At 38.6% G+C, this 21,062-nt stretch overlaps 1 protein-coding gene across 3 annotated transcripts; it reads left to right on the forward strand.

The window, feature by feature from the left end:
• Positions 1–2,796: 2,796 nt before the first annotated feature.
• On the forward strand, positions 2,797–20,119 carry OMA1 (OMA1 zinc metallopeptidase). 3 transcript variants are annotated; one of them, XM_030953922.1, is made up of 10 exons: positions 2,797–3,182; positions 3,624–3,762; positions 3,977–4,508; positions 4,882–5,110; positions 5,584–5,757; positions 5,854–5,961; positions 7,153–7,281; positions 10,697–10,771; positions 12,424–12,573; positions 18,736–20,119. In XM_030953922.1, the coding sequence occupies exons 3-10, from the start codon at positions 3,997–3,999 to the stop codon at positions 18,952–18,954; spliced, it is 1,596 nt and encodes a 531-aa protein (XP_030809782.1). In that variant the 5' UTR covers positions 2,797–3,182; positions 3,624–3,762; positions 3,977–3,996; the 3' UTR covers positions 18,955–20,119. The 3 variants fall into 3 exon arrangements, with proteins under 3 accessions (XP_030809782.1, XP_030809783.1, XP_030809781.1); XM_030953923.1 differs by lacking the exon at positions 3,624–3,762 and having other exon boundaries at positions 2,797–3,208; XM_030953921.1 differs by lacking the exon at positions 3,624–3,762.
• Positions 20,120–21,062: the final 943 nt, after the last annotated feature.

The raw sequence follows: 21,062 nt of genomic DNA on the forward strand, positions 1-21,062 counted from the left end.
TTGGAAAAAAACCTTGACATTAATGAAAAGCATTGTCTGATCTTTTAAATGACTGTGAACTCCTGATATTTCAACTGGCCAAACAGACTAAATGGAATTAAATCCAATTTCTGACTCACAGAAGGTGATGCAGTGCATTTTTTCAGCCAGGATTTTAGCCCAGCATTCATGAACAGAAATTAATTACACTGAAAGTTGAATTACAATACTATCAATTTATAATTAGTTTTTATTTGGATTTATATAAAACCCAAATGTTTTAATATTTTATAGTGAGTTTTTTCATTTGAAGCTGAAGACTGTATATTTTAACTGACAACTTTTTAATTGTCATGATCAAAATTGGTAGCAGAGAGACTTTAGTACCAAACACTGAAGTATTAGTATACCAAGCACAGAAAATACTTTTTATAATCAATGGTAAACTACTTTTCATTACTTTTACTAGATTTGGCATTTGTTTGTGTGAGTAAGTTCATACATATACAAAACTTCATTTAATTCAGAACAACTACTTATATAAAGAGATACACAAATACTAATGGACACACCCACACAGGAAAATTGTACCTGTTAAGGCATTAATTGTTTAATTAGACTTAGGAAATCACATATGACCTCTAAATAGGTCTTCTGCAGTCCTAAAAATTTTAAATTTGCTTTCTGGTCTTCTTCTGGAACAAGAATTATAATCTTTTTTTGTAGAAAAGATGAGGCTTGTTAGCAAAATCCCAGCTACAAAACTGTCTTAATCTACCTCTCTTTACCAGAGAATATTCTATTTTATTTCCTCAAGGAAAAAAAAGTTGTATGCACATGTCTTCATTAAAATTCAAGAGAAGTAATAATACAAATTACAAGTTGGAATGTTTTTGCCACTACACATCTATTTAAAGGAAAAAACCCCAAACATTCTACAACTTTCCAATTGCTCAACTGTTTACCAGATTTTCATCTAGAGATATATTTAGTGCTGGTATTTGATAGATCCTATAATTACCTGTGCTGTATTTGCTGCTTGTCTGCTTTGGAGTTTTAATTGCAAGCAATGATGCTTGGGGAAACTTTAGAAGTGCAGAATGTAGTGCACAACTTTTAGCCCCATCCTTTCACACTCAAAACTTCCATTGATTTTAAGAAGAATTTAGCCAAGGATATAGGAATAGGTCCTATATGCTCTATGCAGAGTTAAATAATGCATTGGAGAAACAAATAATTGCAAAAAGAAACATGCAAAGAAAAAAGTCCAAAGCAGTGTGTTATCAGCAGACTCAATAAAAAGTGGAGACACTGAGGTGGGAAAAATATAGAAAAAATGGTAGAAGGCCTGAATGGCTTAGGAATGGAGAATTCCAGATAGAGAAAACAATAAAAGGAAGAAAATACCAAGTGTAGTAAGGCCATTAATGAGAGCTTTCATCTCAGTTCTTCATTTCCTGACAGCTGGGACACACACAAGCCTTGGGTTAGACAAAGTGCTTTTCTGCTGCTACAGCTCAGCTGGTTTTGTGACTGGAGCAGACAGTCACAAAAATTAATGCTGTGTTACTGGCTGACAGATTTTACTCTTTGTGCTTCTTATGATAATGGAGCCTGGGCAGGTCTTGAAGGAATTGTGTCAGAGGAAATCATAAGATTATCACTAAATAAAGTTCCTTCTTGGCCTGGACTGCAACAACAGGTCACTATGTATTTCCCTTGGCAACGACCATCAATGCTTAAGAGCTGTCACAGGAGGGCTCTGGTAATAAAAAAAGGTGGAATAAGGAATACCTCAACAAACACTGAACTCAGCTATGCTCATACACAGAGGATGTGGCTCTGGAAGGCAAGGATTTGTGTTTCTCTACCTTCCCACAACAACAGGGCCTCTGTTTACATTGAAGGCACAAGGGCTTATGTGCAGCCTGGGCTGCCCTGTCATTACCACACATCCCAGCCTCACCCTCCCTCAGCAAATAACTTGTTTTTTGCATCACATCGCTCAAGATGTATTCGTCAGCCAGAGGAGTAGGACAAGAGCCACACATTAAGTTAGCAGCTTGCTATTTTCTAGGGAAAAACATCACCTCTGCTCCTGCCACGGCAGCAGATCTGACTGCTCCCTGCCCGGGAGGGTCACCAGCCCTTTGGCAGCAGGAGCCACTTCTCATTTCAGGTCCCCAAAAACAGAATTGCAGAGTCAATCAGGTTGGAAAAGATCTCTGAAATCGAGTTCAACCTGCGACAGATCCTCACCTTGTCAACCAGCCCAGAGCACTGAGTCCCACATCCAGTCGTTCTTTGAACCCCTCTTGGGCAGCCCATTCCAATGTTTCGTCACCTTTTCTGTGAAGAAACTGATCTTCATGTCCAACCCGAACTTCCTCTGGCACAACTTGAGGCCATTTTGTCGTGTCCTGACACTTTTTACTTGGGAGAAGGACCGACCTCCACCTGGCTCCAAAGTGACAAGGTCCCGACTCAGGGCTGCCCTCAGCCATGAGCTTGGTGCCCACAAAATGGGATTTTTACCTGGTGTGCAACAAGGCAATAATTACACACTTGAGACAGTTTTTATTTCAGAGCCGCACTGCAGCTCTCGGAGTCCACAAATCAAGCAAGACCACCACACTTTTCCCACCATTACTTATAGGCAGGAATTCAGAGTTAGTAACTTTCCAAGCACAGCCCTTCTATTATGATTGATTACTAATTTACATACACGTTACTCTGACGAGTTAGCAATGTATATAGAGATATACATCAACATCTTGATTTGCTACATCCTTAAACCTTCTCAGTTCCCGGATTGACTAGAGGAAGCTGACTTAGGCTTGAAAGCATACAAAGATCCTACATCAAAGAATACCCTGATTTAAAATAATCCTGACATATTTCACATTTTGCAGCCAGGTGAACGGAAACACCGTGGGCAAAGCCAGAGTTACGGCCCGCAGGAGAACGGGCTCTGCGCCTGAAGAGGGGCGCCCCTGCTCCCCGCGCAGCCACAAAATGGCGGGCGCCGCCTGAGGGGAGCGGCGGTGGCAGGAACGGCGGCGGCCCCGCCTGAGGGAAGGGACGCGGGGCCCCGGTGGCCGCTGCAGCGGCGCGGCGCCCGTCCCCACCTCCCGCTCTCCAACCCGGCTCTGCATCGACACCGGCTCCGCGGTCCGGCCCCTCCGCCGCCGCCTCCCGCGGTGGTGAGTAGGGGAGCCCGGTGGAGGAGGTCGGTCCGTGGGACGCGCAGCTGTGAGGCGGCCGGAGCTGTCCCCCGCCTCCCTGCCCGCCATTACCCGGGCGGGCGCCTCAGAGTGACTGGTCTTTCTTGTTCCCCACTCCCGGCTCCTCGCATCAGCCCATGTCACGATAATCGCGGTTTCCCCCGAGGGTGGCGGGGCTGGGGGAGAAGAAGAGGCCGCGATCGGAGCCAGAGGGTGAAAGTGACGGCAGCGGGGCCCCTCAGGCGGGAGGGCCTGGGTCAGTTCAGTGCCAAGGCATTTCCATGTCCGTGAGCTAGAGGCTCCCGGCTGGCCGAGACTTCGTTTCGCCGTGTTTTGTTTCTAGGCCAGGAGTAAGGTACGAGCAATATGCTCACAGATCCTGTGACACAAAATCAAGATCCTGGTTTTCCTCATGTATAGGAATGGCACCGAGAGGGCAGGAGCCCCGCGCGGAAAGGCGATGACCCACAAGGGACACCTGCAGTCACTCTAATCTGGTGGCAATAAAAGTGAAAGGAAAAAAATAAATCGCACCTCGTTTTATTCTCAGTGATGCAAGGTACTGATATCTTTCACAGTCGGAAGCAGATGGATGTCTTACAACTGTAACTGGATGCAGTTGTGACTGTGACCTCTTTTTGTGCAATGCAGATGTTGACAAACTAATACATAGTATCCATTCAGGGGAAAATGAAATAACGATGCAGAGTTTCTTGTTTGGGTGGGCTTTTTAATACCAGTCTACTCTTTTTTTTTTCTTTCCTTTTTTTCAGGGTAATCAACCAAAGAAGTTATGAATATCATCTGTGGTCTAAAGCTGTCGGGCAGGAACTGTATTTTGTCTCATTTGGCTTCTTTTTGCAAGCAGGGGAAGTGCAATAATCTCTCTAGGTCTTACACAGGATGGTGCCGGAGTCAGGGTGACAGAAATAGATGCCAAAGGTTGGATTTGAGTGGAAATTCTAGAAGCTGTTTTTTGAGTGGAAACCCTGACTCTTATAGAAACTTGGTTGGTAAAGGACTGAGATGTCTTTTGGATGTCCCACATACAAGTGGACAAGAAGTGTACAGGAATGCAAACCATAGTTCAGGAAGGTTTTTCTCCCAGTCTTCTCAGGCACTGGGGGAGAAGATCCCATCCCTCCTGATCAGTTCTGTAGGACAACCCCCACACCACTTTGCTGCTTGGAACATTCAGATCAACAGGTCTTTTCACACATCACCATCACTTCAGGCTGCGCCAGTTCCTCTTTTCTGGATTATTGTGAAGCCAGCTCAGAAATTATTTGCCATCATTCTTGGCAGGTAAAATACCGTTTACTTTCCTTTCAGTGCAAGACCCATCATGCAAAGTGTGAGTGTGGGGATGGATGGCAGATGTGTTTGTAGTCTTGTTGACTGACAGTTTGCTCAACAAGAGGTCTTTTTTTTCCATTATCAGAGGTGTTAGATGTATTTTCTCCTCTTTTCCTTCTCATTTACATGTGATAGAGGGAGATGAACCAAGACACTAAGGGGCATTCCTTCTCCTTTGGGAGGGAAGAAATGCAGTGTACTGGAAGCCAATTACAGTATAAGCCCCCCATAAGCTCCTACATGAGATGAGGCTGTAATACAGAACACAGTAACAAATTCCATTTCAAAAATGTCCTAAGTTAACACTGTTTGCATCTTACAGGAGCATAAGAAATTGGTGGAAGGCACTTCCTCCTAATAAACGGGAACTCTTCAAAGAAAGTGCAAGAAAAAACAAATGGAAGATCCTGCTGGGTGTCAGCAGCTTGGGAGTTGTATTTATCATGTTTTATTTTACCCACTTGGAGGAGACACCCATCACTGGGCGTGCTCGACTGTTGGTGTTTGGCAAAGAGCATTTTAGGGAGCTGTCACAGATGGAATATGATATGGTAAGATTTCAGACAAGAAATTGAAAGTACTCAAAAATTGTTGCTATTTTAGTGATGAGATAGTCCTGTTAATGAAATGGGCAAACAAACCTTGTAGTGTCCTTGATGAGTTTTGAACTTCATGCTCAGAAACCTGAGGAGTCCCTTCATCTGTTACCTCCTCATCTTGTCCTCATCCTTTTTTAGAATTCCCTTTCCATGAGAAGCATGTAATGGTTACAAAGCATATAACATGCTTGTAGCAAACATTCTTAACTATTTCTTGTCCACTGTAATTTTTGTAAGTTCTTGTCCTATAATTTTGAGTTCTACGATTTCCTGTTGTAAACTGAAACTTGATAAGCCATATTCAGATGTATCCATATTCCCATCTGTCACAAGATAAGAACAGAACAAGTACAGGATATTTTCAAATCACGTTTTGTATACATTTGTCCACCTTAAAAATTAGGACCAATGAACTTTTTTTTCAGTGGATGGAGCAGTTCAAAAGTCAGATGTTACCTGAGACAGATGCACGCTACCAGGTTGTGGAGAGAGTTGTTGGGCATTTGTCTGAAAGCAACAAGGACATCCCACAAGTCTCAGCTCTCAAGTGGGTTATCCATGTGGTGGATGAACCAGGTGTAAATGCTTTTGTGCTTCCAGTAAGTTGTACACCACACAAAAAATATGTCTTTTTGATATGTCTTGATATGCACTTGATATGTCTCCCACTTAATTTTTATTCTCTTTGTTTACAGAATGGTCAAGTGTTTGTTTTTACTGGGTTACTGGATGCAGTTTCTGATATTCATCAGCTGTCATTTATTTTAGGACATGAAATAGCTCACGCTGTGCTGGAACACGCAGTAAGTTTTTAAAGAAAGATGTCTAATATTCTTAAGTTATTCATTCTAATTACTCTAATTAGGATTTTCCCTATCATTACCAACCAAATTTTCAGGGTGACTCTATCTAATCAGTGCACAATTGAGTTTGAAATGAGTAGCTTGCTACAGTAGATCTTTATTATTTGTGTAGCACTTAATAACTGTCAGAAGACCTGTGGTGGTCCCTGTTAACACAAAGGCTGCCAGGGCTTTATTCACAGTTGTACAGGTAGATTATGGCTCAGTTTCAAGAGTCATTTAGAGCTTGGTCTGCAGATCCCTCTCTTACTGCACAGGCATAGAGAACTGGAGGTACTCAGCATCTCTGTTACTCCTATAATTGTTATCACCTTTAAAAAGTATCTTAAAATTCTTGCTACTGTTATTATTGGAGCACACAGTTTTAGAATGTCAAATTCTGGAATACCCAAAGCTTGGTTCTTGTATGATTTTGGGTGAGCAACAGTTCACATAATGGTTTCTTGGGCTCAGTCCAGCCACCCAACCCTTTAAACTTCTAAAAAATATTTCCGATAATGAAAAAGAACTTATTTTATTTGTATGGCATCTGGTGTCACCCAGCTGGCACAGAGAGCAGTGTTATATGATCCTGTTTGTAAATGCTCTGATCAATTTGTTGCAATGTCAAATAGAGCTCTGGAAAACAGAATAATCTCATGGATTCTGAATTTAAATGAAAGCAGCAGAAAATAAAAGAGAAATACATTATGTGTACTGTTCCCTTATCCCATTGATGATCCTGTCTCAGTGATGTGTTATCTCTTCTCAAATTAATATAAAGAACAGTCTTTGAAGTATTTTTATAGATTTTTCATTCACACTGAGGTGTTTCCTGGCCTTTTTACTGACGAACTTTTTCTGCTTGTTGCCTCCATCCTACCTCAAGTCTCTCAGAGGGTCTTATGGACAGAATGTATTTGTTCCAGCTTATGTGCAGCTTATGTGAATTCTGGCCTGAAAGTACCTTGTATCCAACTGGATTTTTTGTTTGTTTGTTTTGGTACAAGCAGGGAATGTTGTGCTTGCCCTCTTCCTGTGGCTCCACAGGAAAAAAAAATCAGTGACTTTTAAAGTGTTTCCAAATTCTGTTAATGTTCTAAAGAAATGTCAGACAGTAAGGAATGAAAATGGGACAATTTCTGCTTGCAGGCAGAGAAAGCCAGCCTGGTTCACTTCTTGGATTTTCTCTCACTCATCTTTCTCACTATGATTTGGGCCATCTGTCCTCGTGATAGTTTGGCAGTTGTTGGCCAGTGGATTCAGAGCAAGTTGCAGGAGGTAAGACTGGCATTTTCTATTGTCCTTCCTGATTTCCTTGGAAAGGTAATGTTAATATTTTGCTACACTAAATAGTAACTTTGGGGAGAAAGGCAAGAGGAGAAATGTAACAAAAATTAATATTTGAGTCTGTTATGGAATGAGGTATGTTCTCATAAATCTGATTCTGCTTTAGTTGATGCTGATTTTCATTTGTCATGTTGAAGAACTTTAGATTTCCCTAAATGACTGGATTTAGTTGCACAGGCTGCAGGAGCCTGCTTGCCAATTAAGACAGATTATTGTCTTTTAGAAAGGTAACTTGCCCTTTAAAGTTGTATGTGGTAAAATGCCATGTTTTTATTTTAAGTAGTTGTTAAATTCTTCTTAAACTAAACAAAATATATGTAATTCTTTAAATATATTGTTAGTGATAAGAATGATTTCCAAGATTAAAAAATTAAGAATTTAAGCACCCATGCTATAGTACAAGTTACTAAAATAATCTTCTCAGCCAGCAAATATTTCAGCAAAGTAAAATTCAGAGGACTTCTGGTGCCAGTTTTCTTCAGCAGTGCAATTTACTCTCTGGACAGTTACTGATTCATTTATTTTTTAAAAAGTGTGTTCTTTTAAATAGAATTTTGCTTAGATCATAAAACTGGAATCTGAATTAACGTGAAAGATCTCTTTGGTTTCTTTGACTTGGTGCTTTTCCTGAGATTTCCCCCAGTTCCTCAAAAACATGAAATTAAACATAACCAATCTGTTTTGGTAGCTCTTATGCTAATGGATAGATGTGTGGATTCTGAACATAAATTATCTCTTAAGAGCTTGGATATTTGCACAAGTAGCTAAGAAACCAATACATTGATGAATGCTAGCCAGCATTCTGAAGAGCTGAATTTGGCTAACACAAAGTGTGAATGAATCCTGAGACTGTTCATAATTTAGACAGCAGGATTCAACTCCCTGTCAGCATCTCTTCTCCTCTCCACAGAGAATGGATGTTTTGGCATCATGGGTTGGAGTTGTGCTTTAGGTTGGAAAGGGAATCTGGGCTTAAGCTCCGAGTCCTGTGCAAAGGAAACATCATCTATCTAACCAGGGATACTGTCCTGGTTTAAAAGGCTGATCAAACTTCAGTTGATGTTGAAGTGATAAATACTTGCAAAGCTTTCATCCCATAGACAAAAGCAGCTGAATAGGAAGGTTAGTTTTTTTAGTCACCCAGGAGTGCAGTGTCTGTTTCACTCATTCACTATTTGCCTGTTGTGCTTACATGAAAGTGAATAGTTCTGCACATTTTTTCAGGATGTTTCTCTTCCTCTTCTTCCATAACTGTATTTTGCTTTTTAAAGCTTTAGCATCCCATTCTGTGAAAGGGTTATTTGAGCCATGCTGTGGTACTTGCTTCTGTTTCAATATTTGTTTTTCTCTTATGTCCTTAGAGGTTTGACTTTTTGACCTGGTGACTATTGTGTATTTTTTATTATTGACTCTAAGTGTTTCCCAGTGATTCCTTGTAGGCCTTTGGGCATGTGAGCTCCAGTTCTGCCTTTCCACCAAGGATAATGGATTTTCTTTCCTTAGTAAATTGTTAACTTTTCTTATTACATTTATTTGGGGTTGTTCCTTAAGCTTGTATTTCTGGACTGAAGCATATTGGTTTTGTTATAGAGCAGCAGTTATTTTATATGGGAACTAAAGCCTAGGAATTATTCTTGGAATAACACCAAGCATGACTGAGTTTTACTCATGCCCCACACACCAGTATGTACAGATGCAGTACTTCATCCTCCTTTCTTGTCCATCTCACACCATAAGATTTGTATTTTTTGTGAAAACTGGTGATTTTGGGCAGTCAACATCCCTGGAACTCCCATTTTCTTCAACATACACAGGCAGCTCTGATAATTAAGTTGAAAAATCAATTTAGTCTTTTTTGTGTCAAGTTTCTGACAAGGATTTTAGATCAGAGTTTGAAGTTCCAATTTTTCACTCTAGCACATTCACAAAAGAATTTTTAAACAATTCCATTTTTCAGTAGCTGATGACTACCACTGTATGTTAGATACCTCAGGACTCTTTTATAAGTTACAAATTTCATTTCTCTGTCTAAAAAGTGTTTAATAATTAATCAAATAATTTATCTGGCCAACTAGGAAATGGTGCTTCAGGAATATATGACAAACTAGCCAGGGGTTTCTTTGCTGTTTAGTGAATATATGTGCACCAACAGACCTGGAGCACTTTTCAAGGCAATAAAAACATGTATTCCACTTAAAGGAATTACTTTATCATCAGAGGATTTAAAAAATATATTTATAATTGCAATGTTTAAGGTCTGTATGGAAACTAGGAATTTAGAAAGTAACTTCATCTCTGCTTACTTCGAAACCAGCATGTTTGGCTTTTAAAGCCAGCTTTGGTTGGCTTCTATTTTTGACTTAGGAAAGAAAAACTATCAGTACTACTTTGGAAAGCAGCAAAAAGTTACAGTTACCTTTATGTACTCAAGGGACTGGACCACTTCTTTGGTGCTCTTCATTTCAAATTGATTTGTGGTTTGTAGTTTTGGTTTTGGTGTTTTTTCCCCTGGAACTTCTGAAGAGGACAAATTTCTATGGGCAGATAAAGAGCTGATAGAACCTTTTTGAGCTGATAGACCTTTCTCTCTTCTCTAACCTTGCACAGTTCACATTTCCTAATGGATGACTAAACCAGGATGTTGTGACAGATTCCTTATCTCTGCAGGAGCAGGCTGTTTAAACAAGTCCTGATTTGCATTTACTATAACATGACAGACTGGGCTAAGGCTGCCCAAATCTATATGAATTACATTTGAGAAAGCCACCACTGCCTCTAGAGTGTGTTAATGCTCTAGAAAAGTGGGAGAGGAGTTTGGTCAGCTTTATGTCTTCTAGTTTGGTTTCTCAAGGGCAATTTGCAGCTTGTGTTAGGGATAGTCATGGCAAAGGAGTGATTTCTGCATGCAAATATTGATGGCTACATTCCTTATTGTGGGCAGTTTGCCATAAGAAATAGATGATACCATGCTTAAAGTTTAGGGAACCACTGGAATTTTGTACATACAGTTGCTGCAAGAAAATCTTGATGTCAATAAAAGAGTGAAGTGAAAAAATTCTGGAAAAGTTGGTATTTAGCTTTCAGTTGCTGCAAAATGAGACTGGCTGCTGATAGCACCCATGAAAATATAACTAATTTGAATTAATTTCAACTGAATACAGGATCAATGAGTTACACATAATAGAACTAGAGATTACATTAAGAAAATTAACTGATCACATGCAATGTGAGCATTAGATAGATAGATAAACCCCCTTCTTATGAGAAGGTTAAAAGACAGCTATGAGGCTCTATCTTTGTACACATTCCAGGCCCAGGAACAAAACTTTGCTGTGTTTCTTTGCAGTTCATGTTTGATAGACCCTACAGCAGAACCCTGGAGGCTGAAGCTGATAAAGTGGGACTTCAGTTTGCTGCAAAGGTAACTACAACTGATTGGTTTTATTAGCAATAAAAATTAAATTAGCAAAAAAATAAGTACCAGACATTTTTCAGTTTCTGTTACAGTCAGAGAGAGTTTCATTCTTCATATGGAGGTAAACTGTAAATTTTTGAAGATCTGTAGTTTTATGAAGTAGTGGGAAATAAAAGAGTATTTAGGGAAAGACAAAGTCATTGTGGCTAATTGGATGTAATAACATTGAAGTGTGTAAAGTTGTGCATTACCTGCACAGTCTCCTTTCTGTGTAGTTTGTTGCTATAAAAGAAAACCCCATGTATTTGTGAAGAGGAGAACTCTAAATAGGGATCTTGCATAAGTGGGATTTAATTATATGTAAAGATTTAAAGATTTAAGTGAAATACAGCCACAACAATACAGCTTTGCTGAAGCAAGACAATAATTTGGTCAGAAGCTACTCAGCATTTTTTCATAGTTTATTTTTTCAATTACTTTTTTTCCCCCTGGGGAATTTAATTCTATATTAAAGGAACTGAACCAACTCTTTGATTTCTGGCTAAGTGCAATAAACTTATATGTGAGATACTAGTGAGAGCAGCGCCATCTAGTGTTAATATTTCATTAGCAAAATTTTCTTTTAATAGTTATTAATATTACTTTAAGGAAGGGTTCTAAAAATTAACTTTGATTCTGGGATTAAAACTGCATTTGTAATTTGAAGTTGTCTAAGGGAATAATACAATCAATTAAAAAAACCTAATTGCTGTGTTTGTGCTCACTGCTTTCTAATACTGAAAAAGAAGGGCCATACCAGAAAGAAATTAGTGAAGTGACATATGAGCATTTCTCTGGTTGTGCAGATAACCTTTTTATAATAGTAATTTAAATAAATAAATTCAAAGGATAAAATACCACATCTATTCCTGGGTGAGGGAATGGGAAGAAATAATTTTCTTATCTTCTGACTACTTGTCCCTTTTTTAATTTGTTAGCTGATGAAGGTCAGTGTAAGAAATCTTGTTGATTTTTCTTTTATACTTAAACATAAAAATAGAGAAGTCTGTGGTGATACACAAAAGCAATTCTAAAAGTTACTGTTCTATGACTTTCAATGGTTAAATATATACTTATTTAAGAGATTCAGGAACTCTACAGAATTACTGTTTTATTGTGTCATGGATTCCACAGATCACCCATGAAAGGCTGTGTAATCAATTACAGAAAGCATTTCCAGTTACTTTTTAGGTATTTTTAAGTAAGAATTATTATCACCTTGTATTTTGACTCTCAACTTCTTTCTGTAAATTTGCCTAGATCTGTGGAGATGATTAATTTGTTCTAGTAAATAGAGCTTTGAATTTGTAGCTGAGCTTTTTTTTTAAAGAATAAGTCTATGGCAAAAATTGTAAACCTTTCCTTCCTCTTGAATTTTCATAATTCAGATGTAGAATTTTTAGGGCACAGGTGCTAAAAGGAATAGATCCAGTGTCTACATGAGTTTTTTATTGCTTTTAGATATTTTGGAACAGCTTTTTCCTGTCAGGTATAAGGACCATCTAAACATTCTTTAGAAACTTAAAATTTAAGATGTCTTTTGTAGTTCAGTATCAGTTAGACTGTGTATTTATTACTTTAAACAGCCAGTGGTGTTTCCATTTCCCTTCTGTTCCCAGGCTTGTGTGGATGTCAGAGCCAGCAGTGTCTTCTGGCAGCAGATGGAACTGGCAGAAGCCATCCAGGGGCAGCCCAAGGTGCCAGAGTGGCTCTCCACACACCCTTCCCATGAGAACAGAGCTGAGCACTTGGACCGCCTCATCCCAGAGGTGAGCAGGGCTCAGGGAAGTGTCTTTCCCTCTTAGGAAACTTGCCAGAAGTACTTTGATATTAATTGATTAATTAGCTGCTTTGGTATTGATTCACAATTTACTCTGATAGCACCATGCTTACCTTACTCTTTATCCTTACAGAAATTCTCCATTGCAAAGCTTTCAACCTCAAAGGTTTTATTAAATGAGGAAAAAGTAAGAAAGCACAGATAAAATGTAATTATATTCCATGTGGTTTGGGATTTTTTTTCTGATTTCTGAGCAAAGTGTAAAATTTTTTCTTTTGAATGGCCTTTTGATATAGATGTAACAGTGCCACAGGTCTCATCCACTCTTTCTATTTTTTTTTGCCATTTTAGAAAGGCAGTTTTTGAGTTGGATCCCTAAATTGTCTTGACTTCTCTTGCTTTTGTAGCAAGTAAAAAATAAAATAGAGTGTTAAAGCACTGCACTGTGACACTGTTTTTCAGCAAGCTGAACTGTGTTTGGAAATACTCTTTTTTATAATCAACTATTCTTCTCCTTTTTTTTTAAACTCTCTGTCACTTTAAGTCTTTCTCAGTACCAAACTGTAAAGACACTTGAAGATTTATTGGCAGAGGGAGCACTAAAATGTTGAGGTGTTTGCTGACTTCAAAGGAAAAAAAAAAGAGTTTCATGAATCCTTTGATGAGAATGAATACAGTAAATATTCTAAATGATGGCATAAATCAAAGTCAGCATTAGGGATAGGAGGCTGGAGAGTGGCTAGACTGGATATTTCAAATTAATATACACAAAGTTTGTACTTTGCAAAAGCAGACTGGGAGAATGTTTTTGATGGATTTTCTAACACATTTGAGCATCTGAATAGAAAATTATTTTTGTTGTGGAGCCTCAGTTTTAGCTAGATTGAACATAAAGAGTTCAGGATCGTTTATTTTCATGTAGTTGTTGACTGGCTTATAAAGAAGTAATGAAATAAATTACTTCTTATGTTCTACCCCAGGCCTGAGCAAATAAGTTAAATAACAGAGCAACTGTGTAGAACTGCTATTTCTGTCTCATCTCTCATAGTTTAGCAGGTGGAGCAGCCCCCATCTTTTTACAGCTACTCTCACTTCCAAGAGCAGGGAAGGCTGGGAAGATCTTCCAAAAGATAATTGAGGGGAGATGTTTTTGTTTGCCTTTTACCTTAAACATTCTTTGGAGTAGGATGAGAAAACAGGGGCTGAATGCTTCCTGTTTTTAACGAGTTCACAAGATAAGTGAGGTTGGCACTACAAAACTGGAATAAAGATGAAAGAAAATGTGTAGAGGAGGCTTCTTGTCTGCAGCATTGACTCCCCTTCTTGTGGGAGCTGCTGCCTTCAGGCTGGATTTCAGGCATGGAAAGGGAATCCCAGGCTTTTATTGTTGCTCAATATCAGCTTTTTGTTTCATTGTTCATGTACTTTGAGCTTTCTAGAACAGAATGTTTACCATGTATTCATTGCCATTCGATATTCAGAGCCCAGGAGAGAAGCCAGATTATCAAAAAAGGCCTTTTTATCTCTAGTGTCTCTCTGTGAACAAACTGGAACTTCTTAAGACTCAGTGCCAGATCCATCACAAGTACTATTGAGTTTCATGTGCTGCTCTTTTTGGAGCTGAAATGGTTTTCAAGACAATACATCTCTTATTAGACCAGCTACTATAGCTGGGACAAATAGGGACAAGATTTTGGACTTCTCTAATCCTTCTCTACAGACTTTTAAGCAGGTTCACAATAAGATGCAATCATATAAAGTGAGAATTTTTCTTCAGGTAATGAAATGTCACATCTGAATGAGGTGACTGAACAGTCTCAGGAAGTGTAAATTAAAGGGGAACTATCACAGGGATCCCTTTCAAGTCATTAAAAGACTGAGAGCAAATCAAGTGAGTGTTAAAGATGTTACATCTGGTTTTCTGAGCAAGCTGGAAGCTACAGCCATGCTGAGGAATCAGTACACAAGAGAGCTATAAGCAGTTAAAAAGTGGTGCTGTCCTGGAAATGAAATAAAACAAATAAAAAAGATTTGCTGTGTTTTGAAAGTATTTTCCCCTCAGACAGGGAGGTGTTAGGATAGTAAACCAGGAAAACAGAGTATAGTCTTAAATAGGAAACTGAAATCTCTTATAATTCCTGCACGAAGGCTGGAGAGATGTGTTTTATTTTCAGAAAAAGAAATCATAAAATACTTTTGTATAAGGGTGAGAGGATGATCATTGTTCTGGAGACAGAGAGACTGTGGGAGTGTAGTGCCAGGGAGAAGCTACAGAATCTTTTAGTTGATCTCAATGTTTTATTTTCATGTTCTCTGACTTGGGGCAGTTTCTGTTTCCAAGTGTGCTGTTCAAATGCAGCGCTGTACATCAGTGGAAGCCTCAGCTAAACTGAATAAAGCAGAAGGTTATCTACTGAGCCTTGCCTGTGATACAAAAATTCATCTTGATGTGACATTTGCTTTTTTAGCATCATGTTGTTGGCTCAGATTCCATTTTTGATTCACTGTAAGTCCTGTTTCCACTTTCTTGTGGAAATGGCCATGGTGAGGCCATTTACAGATGAATAATAAGTTGGGATATATCAATTGCACTGCTTGTCTTGTTTGCTAGGTCAGTTAACTTGTCAAAAAAAGTTAATTCATTTACTTTGGCAACACTTGTTTTTGTCAAATCCACATTGGCTCTTATTTTTATTAATTTTTGTGTAGTTAATACTTTTTCCTCTGCTACCTTTTGATATGGGAGATACATTTATTTTCCTTCCTTTTCAAAAGCAGGTTGGTATATTTGCCCTTTGCTTATCATGTGAACATTACTTCATAAATTAACATTACTAGTTAATTCTAGTACTAGAATACATTAATTAAGCCCTATCAACATAGAAACAAAATAAAAACCACTGACCTACATTTCTATCCTCCCTAAAAAGTTATTAAATATTTTGTCACAACTACTCTTTCTTATGCCAACATCAGTGGAAGGTTGGAAGTATTAGCATTGTATATAAGCTGCTTTTCTTTTCTATCCAGTAAAGTCTGTCAATTCTTTTAATCATCTTTTTACTGCTACTTCATTAAGACTGTAAGAGCTTGAGACCAGCAGGTAGTCTGGTGTCTGTGACAGTGTGGAGGATTAATATTGGGAGCTAAAAATTACTTATTTTTCTATTTGCCTCTGCTGGTAGCTTTGCATTTACATGAAGGTGATAGGATGAGGGAGACCTGCCTAATTCTTCTGCCTTCCCTGCTCCCAAACATTGCAGGAGGTGACTGTGATTGTATTAATAAGAAAAACAGCTTCACCTTTGTAACTTACAAGCAAGAGTTTGGGTGTTTAATTTGGGATCTCCTGAACCAATAAGCAGGCAGGTGGCTGCTCTCACTGGAATGTGTAGTTACAGCTGTCCTGAGCAGGGAGGTGACAAGTTAACCTGGCTTTTCTTTCCATATCTGGAGTTTTTCAGTGGCATGTGAGGTGATGATGTTGAATAGCTGCCTTCTACCTCCTTGCACAGCTTTATGTCTAGCAAGAACTCAGACATCCAAAGGGTAAAAATGTTCACCTGAAGTACTGGTTTTTATCTTTGCTGTTGGGACTTCAGGTGAGTGAAACCATAGAAATAGGTCAGGCACTGTTTAGCCAGGAAAACTGAGAGATACAAAATTGCTAAATTAGTTTAAAAGAGGATTATGTTGCCTTTTCCAGGATGCAGCCTAAATCTTTGTATTCCCATTTGCCTTGAATAACACTGCTTGACATTAATGCAGTCTTGCAGCAGCTTATGTTCTAGAAGAGAACAAGAGAAAACTCTTGGTTTATCACAAATGTCAGTTTAGAAATGGATTGGTCACTGAAGCAGAAGAGTGTTCAGCAGTACAGTTACATTTGGTGACTACATGGACAACCATGCTGTAGAAAAACAAGCTCTGAAAGCTTTAGTCATATTTTTTAAAACTTAGACAGGAACAATATTTGCATGCCTAATCCAGACTTGTGCATCCAGTAATCTGAATTTTACATTTCAGCAAGAAACAACTGGAGAAACTCTTGCTACATTTTTGGAATGTGTCTTTTTCCAAAACCATTTGTTAATTTTAAATTCTGTTTGTTTCTAGCCATTTACAGCAAACTCTGTCAGTTCACTGTAGTAAAGTTAGAGGAGAAATATGTTTTGGAACCTCCTTATAGATAAAAATGAGTTAAGAAGCTCTGCTCTTCTATTTTAAAATCTGCTGTAGTAAGATGTTTCCAGTGCCTCCCATGGAAGAATATCAAAGTGTTTCAAAATGATGGGCAAATACTTATGCAGAGCTGTACTGGAATATTTGATTTGATATTTCAGACAAAGCTAGTGGATATAAAGCAGATTAAAAAATTCTGCTCTGTCTACAATGCAATGCTAGGACTGCTATGAAAACTGTGTTTTTTCTTCCTCCTCATGAATCAATCTAGACCAAATTAATCAGCATGTGTTTTCTGCTGACAGTCCCAAATATTGGCCAGGAGGCGCCTGGCTACAACTCAGGGCAGCCCTGGCCATTGCTTTTCAGGAATCCATGATTTTAAAGTGAAGTGGAATAAAAGGCACATTTGAACTGGTTTCTCTATGAAAAGATTAAAAACAGAGCTGGATCTAAATCTGCCCATGGTTTATGCTGTTAATTGAGGCCAGGACAATATTGAACAAATGTGATCATACCCCAGTGACCACTGATTAATGGTAACCATCAGACTTGTTGTGGTCTTGGTGTTTCATCTTGCAGATGTTGAAAAAGTAGTTCTCAGTGGAGATGTAGAACCCTCTAGAGTTAGAGTTCTAGAGTTCTACATGTAATATTTTGCTATATGATACATAGGATCTATTTTTCTTAATTAGTTTAGATGAAAGGAGGATCCATGGATCCCAGTAGTTCTGTGTAGAGCTGCTTACAAAGCACCTCATCAGTTGTTCTGTGCCAAACACAGGAGCTGCCAGTTTGTGTGCTCTAATTAAGGTATGTTCAGCTTTGTGACAATGAACACAACTTAAGCATCCTTTAAAACAGCTGACTTTGAACAGGTTGGTATCAATTTCTCCACAGAGCCTTTGAGATGTGAGATTCATCCACTGCCATTCCTTTCTCAGATTGCCAGGCAGACAGGATGATCTGGGGGGAATGTGCTCGTGCTAATGAATTTTGGTTCTCTGGGAGATTCTCTGGCTCCTTTGTGCCCCTACTTTCATAGTTGTAAAATGCAAGCAATGGCACTTATTCAGTGAGCAGAACTAACTTAGGGTTTGGTCTCTTACTGCTGCTCTTTTTATCCAGAGAAATTGTTACGTTCTAGAGACATTATTTTCTTGTGACATTATTTTCTTATAATACTTGGAAACTTGGAATACTCCAAATGCTTCTTGGAGATGAGATCACTTGTGTAACAGGAGTTTAGCTGTACTGATGAACCATCTGGATCTCTGTGCCAAACAGTTAAAAGTCCATTATGTTATTGGAGATTTTCCCTCCTTTTTTGAGTCAGACATCTATGTATAGTTACTTCAATAATAGAACTTATCTGAGGAAGTAAATTATTCAGAGCTTTTTTTTCCTTGATGCAGTCATTTTCATTTGCATTTGAATGTAAATATAAATATAAAAATATGAAGCTGAGTGCAGTATGTGGGCTGTGGCTGTGGGCTATGGGCTGGATATACCCCCACTTAATTAAGTAGATTTCCTGCTGGGATTTTTCTTCTCTCTGAGGCATTTTAGAATGTGGATTGATTCAACATTTTTCTTCAAAATAGCCTGAAAGGGCTACAAAAAGTTTAGTTTATATGTGAATATAAATTAAAAGGTACTGGTGTGGACAAGTATCACAGAAAACATTGGAGAACTTCCTGTTTAATTATGTTGTACCTTTTAGAGTACCCATCCTTGGAGATCATGGTGTGAGAAAATAACTTCACTCTTCATTTTTCCCATTGTTTTACCATATTGCTCCATTTTGTCTCAGGAATTCCTGGCTTCTGTTGAGAAGTTGTTCAGTAACAATTCAGGCTCGTTATTACACTAACCAATGTGCAAATGCAAACCTGACTGGAAAGCCAAAGTCACTGACTGAAACCTTTCTTGTTTTTCCTATTTGATTTGTTTTCCCATGTGTTCACAGGCTCTTAAAATAAGAGAGAACTGCAATTGCCCATCTCTTTCTGGACCAGATCCTCGCCTTATTTTCAGACTTAACATGCAACATCTCCTGGAATCATCTAAAGGTCGAGGACTCCCAAATTCTACAAAGCAAGATCCCTCAAAACCAAAACTGGACTTTCCTCACACTCAAAAAGTGGAAGATATGCCAGTGACTTTTGCAGTTAAACCCACGAACTGATGACATTAATTTTCACTTTTTATGGAATTGGTGGTCCCTGAAGGTCTATCTTATAACACAAAATTGTCTTTGAACCATGAAGAAGATGTAGCCACTCAGATTCTCCATTTCTTTTATGTGATCTCTCACTCAAAGCAATAAGGAACTGTGCCCACACAAGAAGAGCAGCGTGTTGGAGCAGAAAGTTTCTTATTCATTAAGAGTTACTAAAATAAATCACTTCTCAGGGGAAAGATAATCTCATACAATCCAGTCACACAGTGTAATTTTCAGCTTTATCAGGCTCACCTTGATCAGAGGACAGATGAGCCAGAAGCGTCCCTAAAGCAGAGGGAAAAGTATAATTTTCATCACTTAAGTTGTCTGGTTTATCTTGCCATAATTTGGGTTAGATCTACTCAGCTTCATTTGAGAAATAATGAGAAGAGCTTACTGCCTGCTCCACATACAAGATGTTTAAAAATATTAAGCTGAGAAGCGATAATAGCTATGGGCTAGATACACCCTCACTTAATTAGGTGGATTTACTGCTGGGATTTTGCTTCTTTCTGAGGCATTTTAGAATGTGGATTGATTCAACATTTTTCTTCAAAGTAACCTGAAAGGGTTGCACCAAGTTCAGTTTGAAAAAGGAGTGAAATAATTTTCAGGGGAGTCTTCCTTCTGGAAGAAGTACTGAAGGAATCATGTAGTACCAAATGCTTTACAAAGATGCCTCTTGTCTTTTTTAAATGATCAGGGTGCCTCATCAGAGGGCAGTTTTGCTGCCACAACATTAGATTTGGATATATCCATTTGGATAGAAGTGATTGCTGATGTGGAGTATATTACATAGGAGACAAATACAGGGTTTCTTGACTCACAGCTTTTGTAGATAACTTTATCATGGAAGTGACTTCTTGTCAGGAAACTGGCATCTAAAGCTCCCTCCCTCCCTCTTTCCCCTTGAAGCCGCACTTCTTATACCCTGGAGAAAAATATGGACAATGTAGGTAAAGCTCTGCCTCTCAGGATTGGTGACCCACTGTACCCAGCATGTTAATCTCTGTTTGCACATGTTTGAATTGTCCTTGCTTTGCAGTTGATGGAAATACTGAAATGTTGATCTTGCAGGAAGATGTAGAAAGAGGTGGCAGTGAATTAAAATAAAAAAGGGAAATCCTGTTCCTTCATCTGTTAAGATATATTTGCTGTTATGGTTTTTGTTATTCATTTGATCAAAACAAAAATCTCTTTCATAAATGGTAGTGTCTTACTTGAAGAAAACATCCAAAATATTTTACAGGTTATCCTATTTTGAGAAATTCTTTTTTATATGGAGAAGGGTGTACTTAATCATATTTTTTCAATTAAATTAGAATGCAAGTTTTTAAGAAGGAAAAAATAACCTGTTCAGTGCTGTCAGTGACTTTAGTTGGAAAAACAGATTGTGAAACAAGTAATGCTTTCAATGACTTCAGTCAATGAATCTGGGTCCTTTGAGAAACACCAGCAAGTCCCTTGTCTCTATTCAGAGGTAAGTTGATGTCTGTGTAATGCTGATGATTCTAGGTCTGGTTATATAGGTCTAGATTGGCTGCGTATTGCTTACAAGCTGTTTTTAAATCTCTGCTCAATCCTGCTGGCAGGAGGCAGAAGGTCCAGCCTGACCATTATTCATCCATCCATTTTTATTCTTGGTGACAGGAGTTTTTGTAACAGACGCTCAGTGATGTGTTGCAGCATTTGGACGTTGTCACCTGAAGGTAAACAGAAAAATACACCATTTAGATTTCCCTGTGGACCTCAGAGTTTATCCTGCAGCACCAAAACCCCAACGCTGCTGCCTCTCTCGCTCCAGTGTCAGAGCTTGTTTTGTTATCCAGGGCTGCTGCTTGACATGCAACTGGATGCTTGTGTCCAGTAGGACTAAGGAGAGCAAACAAGAGTTTTTATAGCATTCAGGATGAAGTATGAAGCACACAAATTTCATATTTCTGCTGTCTGTTTTAAGGGAGTGAAGTACTGCAGTTGAAGGCAGGAGATGCAATTTTCAAGTTCACCAAGGGAGCTTTTTTAAGATTTGTAAGTAAATAATCTTGTAACCATGATCATGGTGATGTGAGAGA

Source organism: Camarhynchus parvulus, chromosome 8, assembly GCF_901933205.1.
Source record: "Camarhynchus parvulus chromosome 8, STF_HiC, whole genome shotgun sequence".
Classification (NCBI taxonomy): Eukaryota; Metazoa; Chordata; class Aves; order Passeriformes; family Thraupidae; genus Camarhynchus; species Camarhynchus parvulus.

Excerpts from the sequence above, each read along its gene's own strand:
- OMA1 (XM_030953923.1), top strand. The coding sequence starts at position 3,997 with ATGAATATCATCTGTGGTCTAAAGCTGTCGGGCAGGAACTGTATTTTG. Across the intron at positions 4,509-4,881 it reads TTTGCCATCATTCTTGGCAG|GAGCATAAGAAATTGGTGGA; the intron begins GTAAAATACCGT and ends TGCATCTTACAG. Across the intron at positions 5,962-7,152 it reads ACGCTGTGCTGGAACACGCA|GCAGAGAAAGCCAGCCTGGT; the intron begins GTAAGTTTTTAA and ends TTCTGCTTGCAG.